General features: G+C 35.7%; 1 protein-coding gene across 1 annotated transcript in view; it reads left to right on the forward strand.

Annotated features, from left to right (window-relative positions):
* Nucleotides 1–10,811, forward strand: part of LOC110036670 (F-box protein SKIP16) — a 19,959-nt gene extending 9,148 nt beyond the window's left edge. The window contains exons 2-5 of the mRNA XM_020741168.1: nucleotides 7,908–8,678; nucleotides 9,591–9,809; nucleotides 10,299–10,405; nucleotides 10,544–10,811. Of these exons, the coding sequence (XP_020596827.1) occupies nucleotides 7,908–8,678; nucleotides 9,591–9,809; nucleotides 10,299–10,405; nucleotides 10,544–10,622 (1,176 nt within the window). The 3' untranslated portion in view covers nucleotides 10,623–10,811. The remainder of the gene's footprint in view (nucleotides 1–7,907; nucleotides 8,679–9,590; nucleotides 9,810–10,298; nucleotides 10,406–10,543) is intronic.
* The last annotated feature ends 2,131 nt before the right edge of the window (nucleotides 10,812–12,942 follow it).

Genomic DNA, 12,942 nt, shown 5'->3' on the forward strand with positions numbered 1-12,942 from the left:
CAGACGCAGTTTCTGATAAGCTGGCGAAAAGCGCGAACCAAACGGTATGGTGGCGTTTTGAAAACGCCGCCCGCACTTATAAGCCGCCCCAAACGGGCCCTAAGTATCACTTTATCTTTTAATACTCCTGATTGACAATTGTTATTATTACTACTATTAAAATTGTATTTGGTATATTCAATATCTGTTAAATTGATTTTAATCCCTTTATCTTTTTAATATTTTATTTATTGTTTTAACTTTTCACTCTTTTTAACATATGTCTAACTGATAGGAAGTAGATCATATGCAAAATATATACATTAAAGCAGTTTTGAATGTCCATACTAAGTATCAATACAATCATACAAAAAAAAGACTTGTTACTAATCTTTGAATGTAATGTTACTGCAATTGAGAACTCATTGGTCTCTTCATAACTATTTTTCAATACTTTTCTTTGCTCTATCATATATGTGGGCCTAAATACCCAACCCACACGGTCCAACACACACCAAAAAATATAAAAGATGGGTGCATATAGAAATAAAAAAAACCCAAAAAACCACCCGGGCGCTGAAAAAGTGTGAGTCATCTCAATCTAGTCTTGCCTTTGGCTCTAGTTCTCGGTAGGGATCCAACTAGCAAATTGGTAAGGTGCTGATCATTACTCGTAGTAACCAAAGTATCTTTCATAATACTTCTGAGCTCTAATAGATCTCCATTCTTCTTCTTCCTCATGGAAGTGTAAACCCGACATTCCTCCTCCGAAGAATCAACCTGATGGGGTAGAGCTGATGCAGAAGGAATACCAACAACAGTACCCACAATAGGTTCTAGAATATGTGAAGTATGAGTTGCCTCTACACCGGATACTTCTTGAGGGTTTGCGTTCCATGATGATTTGTTGCCAATAACCATTATGGGTTGTGCCCAACCAGACTTCACAAGAATTCTGGCCACTGAGGGTCTGGTTAGGTTGAAAGTAGGTAGATCTAGTTTCAAAAGATCCCCAAGGATGACCTTAATAGAGTAGAGAACCTGATGGTGAAAAAAATGCAGCTTGAGACTAGGTAAACTAAACCATACCGGTACAGTGGAAGTTTCATGATTTTGGTAGAAATTAGAAGACCACTTGAGTAACTTCATTGATTTGTCTTCGATATTAAGATATTTTTTGTAGAAAATTCTAGTGTAGTCTTCAACCACTGTTAGTTGAATCAACACATGTCTCCCATCCATGAGTCTCACTTTTCACTTGCCTACAACTTTAAGATCATCAATACTCTTTTTGATAACTTCCATAGGTGGGTGCCCACACTAAAATTTTTCAATAGGAGTAAACTTTAATTTCTCCGTCAGGGTTCGGAGTAGAAATTTCTGATTCAGAGAAAAAGATTGCTTCAGAGAAAAAAATTGTTTCTTTTCTATATTTCCTACTTTCCTTCTTAATAAAAGGACAATCATCTGTACCCTCACGAGATTTCTTATAACTTGAGGGGAATATCACCGCGGACTCCACCTGAGGGTTACGCACGACATGGGCAAAGGAGACTTTGTTTGGCTTAGCTAAGGAAGAAGAAAACGCCATCAGAGGCTGTCGATGTTAAAACTGTTGCGAGATTGCTGAAAGATAGAGGAGCTGTCGGGCGCAGAAGCAGGAGCAGTGCCGAAACAGAAGAAAACCAAACAGTCGGGCGCAGAAGACGAAGCTGCGAGCGACAAAGGCGTGGAGCGATATCAAGCAGGCGCAGTGTAGCGATATCAAGGAAGACGACGCCGCGAGCGGTGGAGCGATATTATGACGCAAGCCACGATAGGGAGCTATGATCGTCAACGTAAACGCAGACGCCAGGGCAAGAGTCGACGATGCGAGGTCCTTTCCTTCCAGCGGTAGAATCAATTGCGATTGTATAAATATAAATTTAATATCTATATATATATATATATATTTATAGATGGATGGGCATCATGCAGGTTTCAGAGTACTGAATCGAGCACAGGTTTTTTTAGCGAGCTAGAACTGGAGTTGACAGGTAGCAATCACACGTGAGTTGAATGCTCGCTCCATAATGGAGCGTTATACATCCAAGGGGAACTTCTTTGCTTAATCTTCTGGGTTTCGAGGGAGCTACTTTCATTTCCACCATTCCTATTGAGCCTCATTTGCAAGATACTCCTACGTTGAAATTTCCTATTCCTATACGTTGAAATTTCCTATGTCTTGCTCCACTACCAAATCTCTATATTCCGCCTTACATAATTTCCAAAAGCTCCCTTGGGGAGAGGGTGTATGGAATTGGCATTAACTCCCTCTATGTCTTTTCTAGTTTGGTGGATTTTTCACTCTGTTATCCCATGTGATGATATCTTAAAAATGAAGGGTTTGAGACTTGCTTCACGTTGTTGTTTGTGCAACTCGGCGGAGGAGACTGTTGAGCATATTTTCTTTTCCTGCCCCTTTCCACTTTTCATATGGAGGAAGGTTGGCATGTGGTTTGGCACTATTGTGAATCCGGAGATGAATCTTTTGCTTACCACTATGATTTGCAATTCAGATCGAAAACATAAGCATTTTCTTACAAGTCCACCCTTACATTATATGCTGGTTTATTTGGATGACTCGTAATGATATTATACATGAGGGTAAAGCCATTTAGAATAGGATGGTTTTTACTAATTTTATTTCCTATACTAATAAGCTTTGAAGGACAGGTAATGCTAAACAAAGCTTCTTTTGGGGCATTAACTATTTTCTTTCTATGGGGCTTACGGTCGTGGCTGAGAGGAGATCTCCTCTTCTCCCGGTTTTGGTGAGATGGAGGCCTCCTCCCAGGGATTGGGTAAAATTTAACACCGATGGGATTTGAAAATTTAATAGTGCGGGTTGTGGGGGCATTGCTAGTAATTTTGTTGGGAACTGTATTCTTTTCTTGTCCTCCCCCTCTTACGCTGACACTCCTATGGAGGCGGAGGCTCGGGCCATCTTGATGGCTGTCATGATAGCTCACTCTCTTAGCTGTCATTTTATTGTCTTTGAATGTGATAATTGCATCTTGGTTGACATCTTTGCCAATGGTGCCGAGGCCCCTTGGGATATCCTCTTGTATATTAATAATCACATCTTGGTTGACATCTTTTTCAATGGTGCCGAGGCCCCTTGGGATATCCTCTAGTATATTAAGAGGATTAAAGGCTTAATCTTTAATATGAATGTGATATGGAGTTTCAATTATCGGAAGGGAAATCAACCCGCAAATTGGCTTGCTATTTTAGGTAGCGCCACTAGTAACTGTTGGGTGGGATCTAATCCCCCCTACTCCTTTAAACACTTTGCTGGTTGGTGACAAGATTGATGCCCCATATGTTCGTTGGAATGTCTCCTCTTAGCTTGTTATTATTTGTTTGGTGGTATGGTTTGGCCTTGGATTTCATTGGGACTCTCTTTATATTTCCTTTCCTACTTAGGGCTCGATTGGCTCTCGGTTGGGGCGGTGGTTGCCACTCACCTTATATTTATGGCAGTACCTACTTTTAGTTTTGTGGTACTTTCTTTGGGTGCCAGCTTTTGCACCTGAGTTTACAGGTTTTATTGTCTTCATTAACTCAATCTTTACTTTCACGGGCCCTCTTTCTTTCCTTTGTCATTATTACTGCAGGTTTTCTTTCGTGGACTCAGACGCTTGTGATATTGTTGCCGCCTGGAGATCTTCACTTGGTCTTTGTGTTCTTTCTTATTTTTTTGGTGTTCATCTTTTGTGGGGTATACGATTACTTTGGTATACTGAATTTAGTATTTTTTTGGGTACACTTTTTTCCTTTTTATCCTTTTGGTGTGGATTTGTAACGTGGATAAAGGAACTCTTATAATTTTTAGTTTGTTTTTAGACGGGGATCCTTATTCCCTCCCTCTTTTTGTACTTTTAATTTATATTAATACGTAGGGAGCCACGAGATGCTTTTTCCTTTAATATATATATTATAAAAATATAAAATACTCAAAATTTTAATACTTTTAGACGACGAAAATGGTCTCGCCCGAAAATAAGGGGCAACTGAGATGCCATCAACAAATTCCCATCATTCAACACGTATCTCGAGGCATGACACAGATCTCAAGATAATCTTTTGAGCAAGAACTATTCAAATCTTGATAAGAAGTCATCCAAAGCTCTGATTTTAGCAAATTTATAATCAAACTAACCGACTCGATGAGGCGAACCCAATGATATCAAAAATAGTCAAATCCGAGTCAATCAAGCTCAGATCATGTCATTACACCACACTTGAAAGTTTTTCAGACATATTTAGAATGACAAATTAATGCCAAATCTAGCAAGCCTATAGTCGAATCGAGCATCTCGACAAGTCGAATCTCCCGAGCCCAAGATTGCTCAATTTCGACATCGTTAAGGCACTCAAATGTCGATCAAACGTCGTTTGATCGAATGAAGCTCTCTGGACCGTCTGATTAAAGTGATTCATATTCCTGCATTAATTGCACCTAAAACACTATAAATAAAGTCCCATCTCTCATGAAGGGGAGTAGAGTTTGAGGCTTGAGAAAGAACTTGAAGTTTTGAGAAAGAGCTGAAGTGCAGCACCACTCCTGCCACCGCTGATTGTCGCCGACCGCCATTGACTACCGCTAACCACCATCGATCACTGCTGACCTCGGTCGACCACTGTCAACCGCCGTCGAACACCACCTGCCGACCTCCACTGATCGCCATTGCCGACCTCCACTGATCGCCATTGGCGGCCGCTCACTTTATACAACGAGATCATTCACACGTTGACGTTATAATTTGGAAAACTTTGTAACGCTAAGACAGTAATCCATTTCTCTACCGCCGCAAATTTTCTAGCACGCAGCACTAAAGTATAAGTTTTTCAAGTTATTATTTCTTAAACCTTAGAAAGATGGTAGTTTACACATGTTTATAGATAATTGGCAATTAATAAATTTATCATCAACTATAAGTTTCTGCATTTCAAATGGATGATGTCAGATATTTTTATGGTGTTCTATCAATTTTAAAATTGATTTAAGTAGCTGTTATCAATAAACGAGAATGAGAGAGAGTGGTGATTGAAAAACTATTTTAAAAATCAAAAGTAAACTATATGAGTGTTTGGCATTGCCTTCTGGATTTGATTGATTATTCAATACTTTTGTGAGAGTTATTATCCATTTCATATACCACTCATTAAAAAGTTTCTTGTTGTTGAATTGGATGTTATTTTGATCCATAACAAGAAAAGAGAGGTTTTGGTGCATCTTAAGAAAGTTTTTGAAATTATATAAGTCAATAATTTATTTTCGACTTTGAAGAAATTTTTTGACATCTATTAGTCTTTCAAAGAGGCCGATCGACTGTTGGTCGTCTTGATAAAGTTAAGGATATTAATAATTAGTCAACCTAGCTAACATTCTTCAGATTATAAGTTTGGGTGGTTTTGTGATTTTTGAGTGATTATTAACGGATTTGATACTATGATTTCATTAATTTCAAGTGTTTCAAGAAAAGGAGAATTCGTTTGAGAAAAATATTTATTATGTTTGTAGTTTAGTTAAAGAGAGGCGTATAAATGTACCTATGTTTAGATTGCCTAATTTTAATCAAGTGTTTATTCTGATGTATTTGGTTTAGTTTTTGGTTGAGATTTAAATCAAGGACATATGATTGCTTTTTCAGTGAGAATTTAATGGTCTTTTTGTTATGATAGTTTGTAGTTCTTTTGTTAATATACGCATTATTAGTTGAACAAAGATTGTTTTTTAAGTTTGATCATGAAGCTTTGAAATATGTAAGTTCTCAAAAGAAATTAGGAGAAAAATGTAAATTGGGTTAGGTTTTTGTAGGAGCATGCTTTTATCCTTAAGCACTATACCAGAGTTGAAAATAAATTTGCTTATGCTTTTAGTCGAGTTCCTCTTTTTTATTTATTTTAAATAAAAGTTAAGATGATTGATTTTGATAATATAAAAAATGTATTTATCATATGTAGGTAACTTAGATTTATTAGGACCTAAATAATAAACCATTGGTGCTTTAAAAAGAGTTCTTGATTAGTGATGATTTTTTATTCAAGTAAACACAACTTTTTATTCCAAATTCATATTTGAAGGACTTTAAATCTTAGATATGCATGTTTGTGTGTTGCAAGGCATCTCAGTTGGAATACGACAATAGCCGCCAGTAAAAGTAGGCATATTGTTGGGTGGATAGAAAAGAGATGCAACATGCATAGTTTCCTAGTGTTGAATGCCATTCAAGTAAGGCGAAAAGATACAATATTTGCCTCTACACTTTTGTCTATTTCATTTAATCCTTTTAAGGAGGCTCGTATGATACTAGGCAACTAGCCACCACTTAAAATTATGCAACACATTGGGACATGCTCATAAATCAAAAATTTCTTCGATTTATGATATTTGGCAGTCTTTATTTCAATAACCCAGTCAGTGTGTGTCATTACGTGAGTTAATGATTAGACATACTTATATTGATACCGCAGTGTAAATAATGCTCTTTGAGGATAACCTGGTGTATCGTATATTTTACCTATATTCATAATAATATTGTTCTTAGAAGTTTATGTATTTTGTAAACACATCAAGAAAGTGATAACATGAACTATGAAGTAAATAGGTAGAACTTGGTAGCTCCATGGGCAAATTTTTATGTCTGTGATTTATCTCCGTTATTTAATGTATACATCTTACAATTATCAATTTTTTTATGCTTACAAATGTCATGCTGGCGTGGGAGCATAATTTTAAGGATGTATATTGGTAAATAACATTTTGATTCAATCATTATTTGAAAATTTGGCATGCTGCTAAATTTATGGAGATAGATGAACTGACTTGATGCCATTTTAAAAACGGGCCTTTGATTTATTCGCCTTCCTCCTTGAATTTGGTTTTCACATCAAATAGGAGATAACTTTATGTAAGAGTCTCCAATGCATGCAATTTCAAAGGGAGATAGCGATCAAATAGAGGGATCATTTTGAAAATCAGACACCATGAATCTTATAAGAAGTAAATGGGTAGGAGAGAGAAACTAGTGGCAGGGAAGTTTGGAGAAGAGAAAGAATAAAAGAAGAAATCTTTTAAGCCTTATTCTTCTTTCAATTATAATCAAGATTTTAATTTCTATTTATATGGTTCCAAGGTAAAATAAAATTAATTTGAATTCAAATATATGTAACTCATAAAAAAAATCCTATTATCTATTTTAAATAAGATGATCCTAACATTAAATAAAATGAAATTGAAATAAAATCTTGGGAAATATCAGATGCTAGAATATTCCAGAAATAATCTTCTTTTATTGCATAGCAACCCTTGCCCTACATGATCACAATCACGTTAAGTTATAATCTGTAATTTAGGGTTTGATATCCTAGCAAGGCTTCATTATTTTGTACCATGATCGGATTAGGTCATGGCGCACCGCTTCAATGGAGCGTCCTAACCTTGGGAATATTGACATTTAATTTTTTTTGTTAGTTTTGGAAAGAAGCATTACAACCCACTATTAGCCTAACATCAATCACGAACCTTTCTGATGCAGCTAGGTCTGACTATGGCATTATTAGAGTTTGCAAAAATGAGTAGAATGTAAATGTTAATGTTTATGCTAAATCCACGTTACTTCGTTTTGCTGATATCTTTGTATGCAGGCAAAGTGTTTCCAATAGATGAAGCAAATGCAGATCAAGTTTCCCCCTTTCCACGCTCTTTTCCATTATATTTTCAATATTGTGAAAATTTACGTTGTTTCTTCTTCTTGTACTAATTTGGTCTGGTCTGTTTTTCCATTCTGTTGTGTTTCTTTTCAAAATAATAATAATGGTCTTGCATATTAGTTTAGTGTATCTCCTCTGACACATATCTAATGTCATTAAAACTACAGGCTGCTTATGAACAATGGTTGAAATCCTTTTTGATGTATCCACTGCCTTTAGTAAGGAGGGCTAAACAATGCTGGTGTTCAATTAGAAGTTGGATGGCTGTTAATTTTCCTGAAGCTAATGATACCTTGAGGAGGGGCGCTACGGAAGCTGAGATAAAAAAGGCCGAAGAAAAGCTTGGGGCAAAGTTTCCTCTCTCAACAAGAATTTTGTACCGTTTCTGTGATGGTCAGGATACAGAGGGGTTTGATAGATCGCAGTGCAGGCATTTAGCTCCCCTGGGTATTATAGGGGGTTATGAATTTTATAATCACTTAGTTAATGTGCACTTACTATCTTTATCCCAAATTGTTAAAAAAACAAAAGAATTTGTACAAATGATGGGGTTTAAAAGCAAAAATATTGTAGTGGCAATGTCCAACTACCTGGACAAGCGGTTTCTTCTTAATTTTAGCAGCGGTCAACTCTATGTTGGGACTAGAGATATGTTAAGTGCAGGCGAATTGATGCTTTGTGTACCTTCGGAGCTACTTAAGCCAGAATCTGATGCCACAAACGGTTTACCACAGGGTGCGCTGATGTTGTGGTTGGAGGAGCATAGCAGACTCCTTCATAATGGTATAATTCAAACTCGAATGCTCAGAAAAGCCCGAACAATCAGTTTATTTCCTGAAGCAGTGTCTGGTACTCCTATGGTGAGAAGATCAGAAGCAATCAGCTTATATCCAAGTTCTCTTACTACATATTCAACTGCTGTAACTAATGGTGTTCAGGTAATGGAATCTCCAAGGCCCACGCCAATAATGCTTGCAATTTGTTTTTGTTATCTAGTTTGATATTTTTTTTATCGCTCCACCTGTATGCGTGTTTAATATTTAATATAACTGATTCTTCCGCAAGGAAAAGAAGTAATGCATATGCAGTCATGCTCTTGGAGATTAATTTCAAATCGGGAGGCACTGGTAAGGAGAGGAAAAACACTCTTAGGCCAGTTTATGCTTACAAAGTAAACCTGTATTGTAATCTTTATGCATTTAAAAAAATTTCAACCTTTTTCATGCAACTTATTGAAGATCCTGCATTCTAACTATTGCTTTATCTTGTTGATTGCTTCTGAAACGTGAAAATTGTTTGGGAATAGTTCTAAACTATTATGATCATTATAAAGTGATTGCAGCTAACATAGTCAAATTCTATTGAATGTCCTGTCAAATAACAGCAGCTGGTGCGTATAGCATGTCAATGTGCATCTCAGTAAACTATACATATTATCTATTTCATCAAGATGGATTAGGGAGAAATTTCATTTTTTGCATAGTCAAGTACTCAGAATGTCTAATGGTTTTTTTTTAAAAAATATTTTTTTCCCTTTTTTTTCTCTTTTTTTGAAAAGCCTGGCACCCCTTCTCATTATGCGAAAAAATACAATTAAAAGGTTATAGAATTAAAAATAAATTGAACTAAACAATTGGAATTACAAAATAATGGAATAAACCAATTCTCATTTTTTTTTCTTACATACACTATGGATGGGACTGCCATTTATTCCTATTGATGTACTGTGTATAATAAAGACCTACTTTTTGACATTTTTCTTTTCATATTTTTCTAATGTATTGTGATGTATTGAATTTTAGTCTTCAAAATTCAAATTGAATTTAACACTTTAGCCATGACGACTTCAGATAAGAGCTTCTGCGGTTTTTGTGCCTGAACTATCTATTCTTAATGGAGAGAGGATGGAGTACTGTTATTCCTACTCAATCCGCATGTCTCTAATTCCTGAGGAATGCTTTTTGAATGGTGTATACTATTCTACTTGCCAACTTTCTTGCCGGCATTGGATCATTAGGTCGAACGACAACATCGTAGATGAAGTATCTGGAGAAGCCGTGATAGGCTTGGTTAGTCTCACTGTAACTCTCTTTTTGTTTCACAAATCTCTTAGCATTCACTAATCTATTATATTCTAAAATATCTGTCAGAATGTCCTGTTACATTTTGTACAGGTGGGATTAATTTTCTAATACATATTCTTAATTTCACGCATCACGTGTTATCTCTCAATATAATTAAATTATTGGATGATAAAGTTGATTCTGGAAGTTAAATACAATTTACTTAACAGACATTCATGTTTATGACACAACTAAATTAATTGTCCAATGGTTATTTGCATTTTTTTAAAAAATTTAGTTGTATGTTATCTTAGGTTGGTTTGAGGGATATACATGAAACTTAACCTAAAATCATTGATGCGTGCAGTATTAGTTTCATTTTAATTAAAAATGTATTAAGATATCTTGACACACACACACACACACACACACACACACACATATATTCTATTTAAGCAGACACTCTTATTTTATATGTAATTCTTGTGGATGCAGTATCCTCATTTGAGGCCAAATCAAAATGAGTTTGTGTATGAAAGCTGCACTCCTCTGCCTTATGCTTCTGGGTCTATTGAAGGTTCTTTTACCTTTGTTCCTGGAAGGTATTCACATGCAAAAGAAAACTTATCTATATCCGATGAAAAGTATTATGACCGTTGTTTTGTCTATTTTCCTTTAGGTGTTATGGATTAATGTCTTATCTCATTGATACTTTTTTTTTTCTTTTTTTTTAACTGTAGTTTGGCTCATCCGGAAGGCCCACCTTTTGAGGTTAAAGTAGCACCGTTCAAGCTTGAAGTCCCTGAATACATTTTCTGATCAGAATTTTCCAGTTTTTCACATGATGTTCTTGGTATGCATTTTATGCAATGTCACAGACATTTTGTTATCTTACAACTCTGTTAAGGAGTGCTGGCAATGTCAAATAGTTTATATTAACTGCTGTTTGATGTGTGTGTTTTATGTTCACGAGTCGATTAACATTATATTGGGTTTATATGAGTCTCACCCAAATTTGAGCAGGGTAAATTTTATATAGTATTTGCTTTGAAATGGGTGGTTAATCAATCAAAGTTTTGTTGTGCATCAAGACAAAAATAGATGATTATAGAAGATTATGACTGACAGTTTTGTTGAAAAAATCCCGACGCTTTCTTTTTCTAGAATCTGATTCATGGTTTGGTTGAAGATCTTGTTTTTAAACCTGGTCTAGTGGCATGGGCAAGGGCGGAGCCAGAAAAGTATGTGGTGCTTAAATTAATTGACCTTCAAAATACCTTTAATTCTTTTCATCAAATTTATATAGAAGGATGTTACATGCCTTGATAATTTTAATAAAAAAAATTGCATAAATACAATATAGATTTTTATTTATTAATTTATGTTATAATGCTCAGAAAATTATTAATTTTTATTATTATACATTTATTACTTTATTTTTTAAAAATTAAAAATTAATTGAATATAATTAAAGTTCGTTTATGATCATTTAGTTGAATGGTTGAATAAGTATGAATAGTTTTTTAATGCTTGTTTAAAGCTTGCAAATAAGTTTGTTATGAGGTTTGATTAAAGTTTGATATTGTTGTTTATCTTACACCAAATTGAAAGACTCGGCTCTTAGGTAGTTTAATGGCCTTCGATAGGATTAATCACCTCTTTTTATGAATTTAAGAAGATATTTGCCAAGTAGATCCCATAAGCAAGAACTCATGGGCCTTGTGGCATCTGAAGAGCTAAATGAGAACCTTTGTTCGTATGTCATTGGCTTCCAGAAAGAAATGTTGGAGGTGCGGGATTTGGAACTGACTGTAGCTCAGGCCTCTTTAGCCCAGGGACTAAGGAGCTCACGATTCAATTACACTATAGGTTTGCAACAATCCAAGAATTTGGCCAAACTATTAGAATTAGGCCCCGTTTGGGGCAGCTTAAAAGTGCAGCGGCGTTTTTAAAAACGTCGTCTTAATGTTTGGTTTCCGCTTTTGACGAGCGTTTAAGAAAACGGGTTTTTTATTTTATGAAGCACGCGGATCGCGGGGATATACCCGTGATCCGCGTTCGGCCTCGAGATCTTTACGTCGCTACCCCTCGCACACATGCAAACATCCCGATCCCTAATCTTGTTCTCCAAAGTCGCTCCGCTCCGCTCCTGCCTCCTCTCCGCTCCTGCTTCCGCAGGTAAGAAATATCTTCTCCTCGCTCCACTCCTACCTCCTCTCCCCCATGTCGCAGAAACACATCTCGATCCATATGTTCTTTGTGGTTAATGTGGAAGTCTTTTGTGGGAGAAAACCTAGATCTAGTTCTTGGGAAGCAAGTTTCGCCGGTAAAAATGTAGATCCTTTGTTCGAAATGTCTGTTGTTTCTTCTCGATTCGACATTCCTATCCTTTCTTCGAAATGGCTGATGTTTCTTTTTTATTTACTGAAATTTTTTAGCTATTTAAAACAATTAATCTTTGCTGCATATGTTGAATCATAGAATAAAATGAATTTTTGAATGCTTAGAGCATTTTTTATTTATTCCTGAAAAGCTAATAAAAAATTTGGTTGCCATATTAGCTAGTGCAGGAATGATTTTGGGTTAGCATTTTTAAAACAGTCCATGTTCTGGCTATTTGGGTTGCCATATTAGCTAGCTGCCCCTATGAATTGTTGGTTGCCATTTTTAAAACTATCATGGTGTTATAAAACTGTCATGGAGTTAATGTAATGATATGTGCCTGTGGGTTGTCTTGGCTAGCATTGCTTTAGAATTTCTACTCAGCTCTATGCGTTCCAAATTTCAATTGGTTTTTACTCAAATACGGTTATACTATAATAATAAAGAAAAAGAGAGGTTTCATGTATAATGGTTATATTAAAAGCACATTTATGTTTCACCAATATATATTTGCATTCATTATGTTTCTTGAATTTTTTTAACATATGCATAGTCCATATCTTAAGTGGCTCATTTTCGGTTATAATGCCATCTAACCATCCGTTGATGTGACAGTAAAAGATGAGTAAATCTAAAGACTCTGGTTCATCGGCTATATGTGATAGAGAGAGTACTAATATTTTTAAAATTTGAGCACTAATGTACTGTTAAGCTTAATTATGAACAAAGCTGAATTTTTTGTAAAATGCTGACTCTG

This window comes from Phalaenopsis equestris, unplaced genomic scaffold (genome assembly GCF_001263595.1).
Source record: "Phalaenopsis equestris unplaced genomic scaffold, ASM126359v1 Scaffold209544, whole genome shotgun sequence".
Classification (NCBI taxonomy): Eukaryota; Viridiplantae; Streptophyta; class Magnoliopsida; order Asparagales; family Orchidaceae; genus Phalaenopsis; species Phalaenopsis equestris.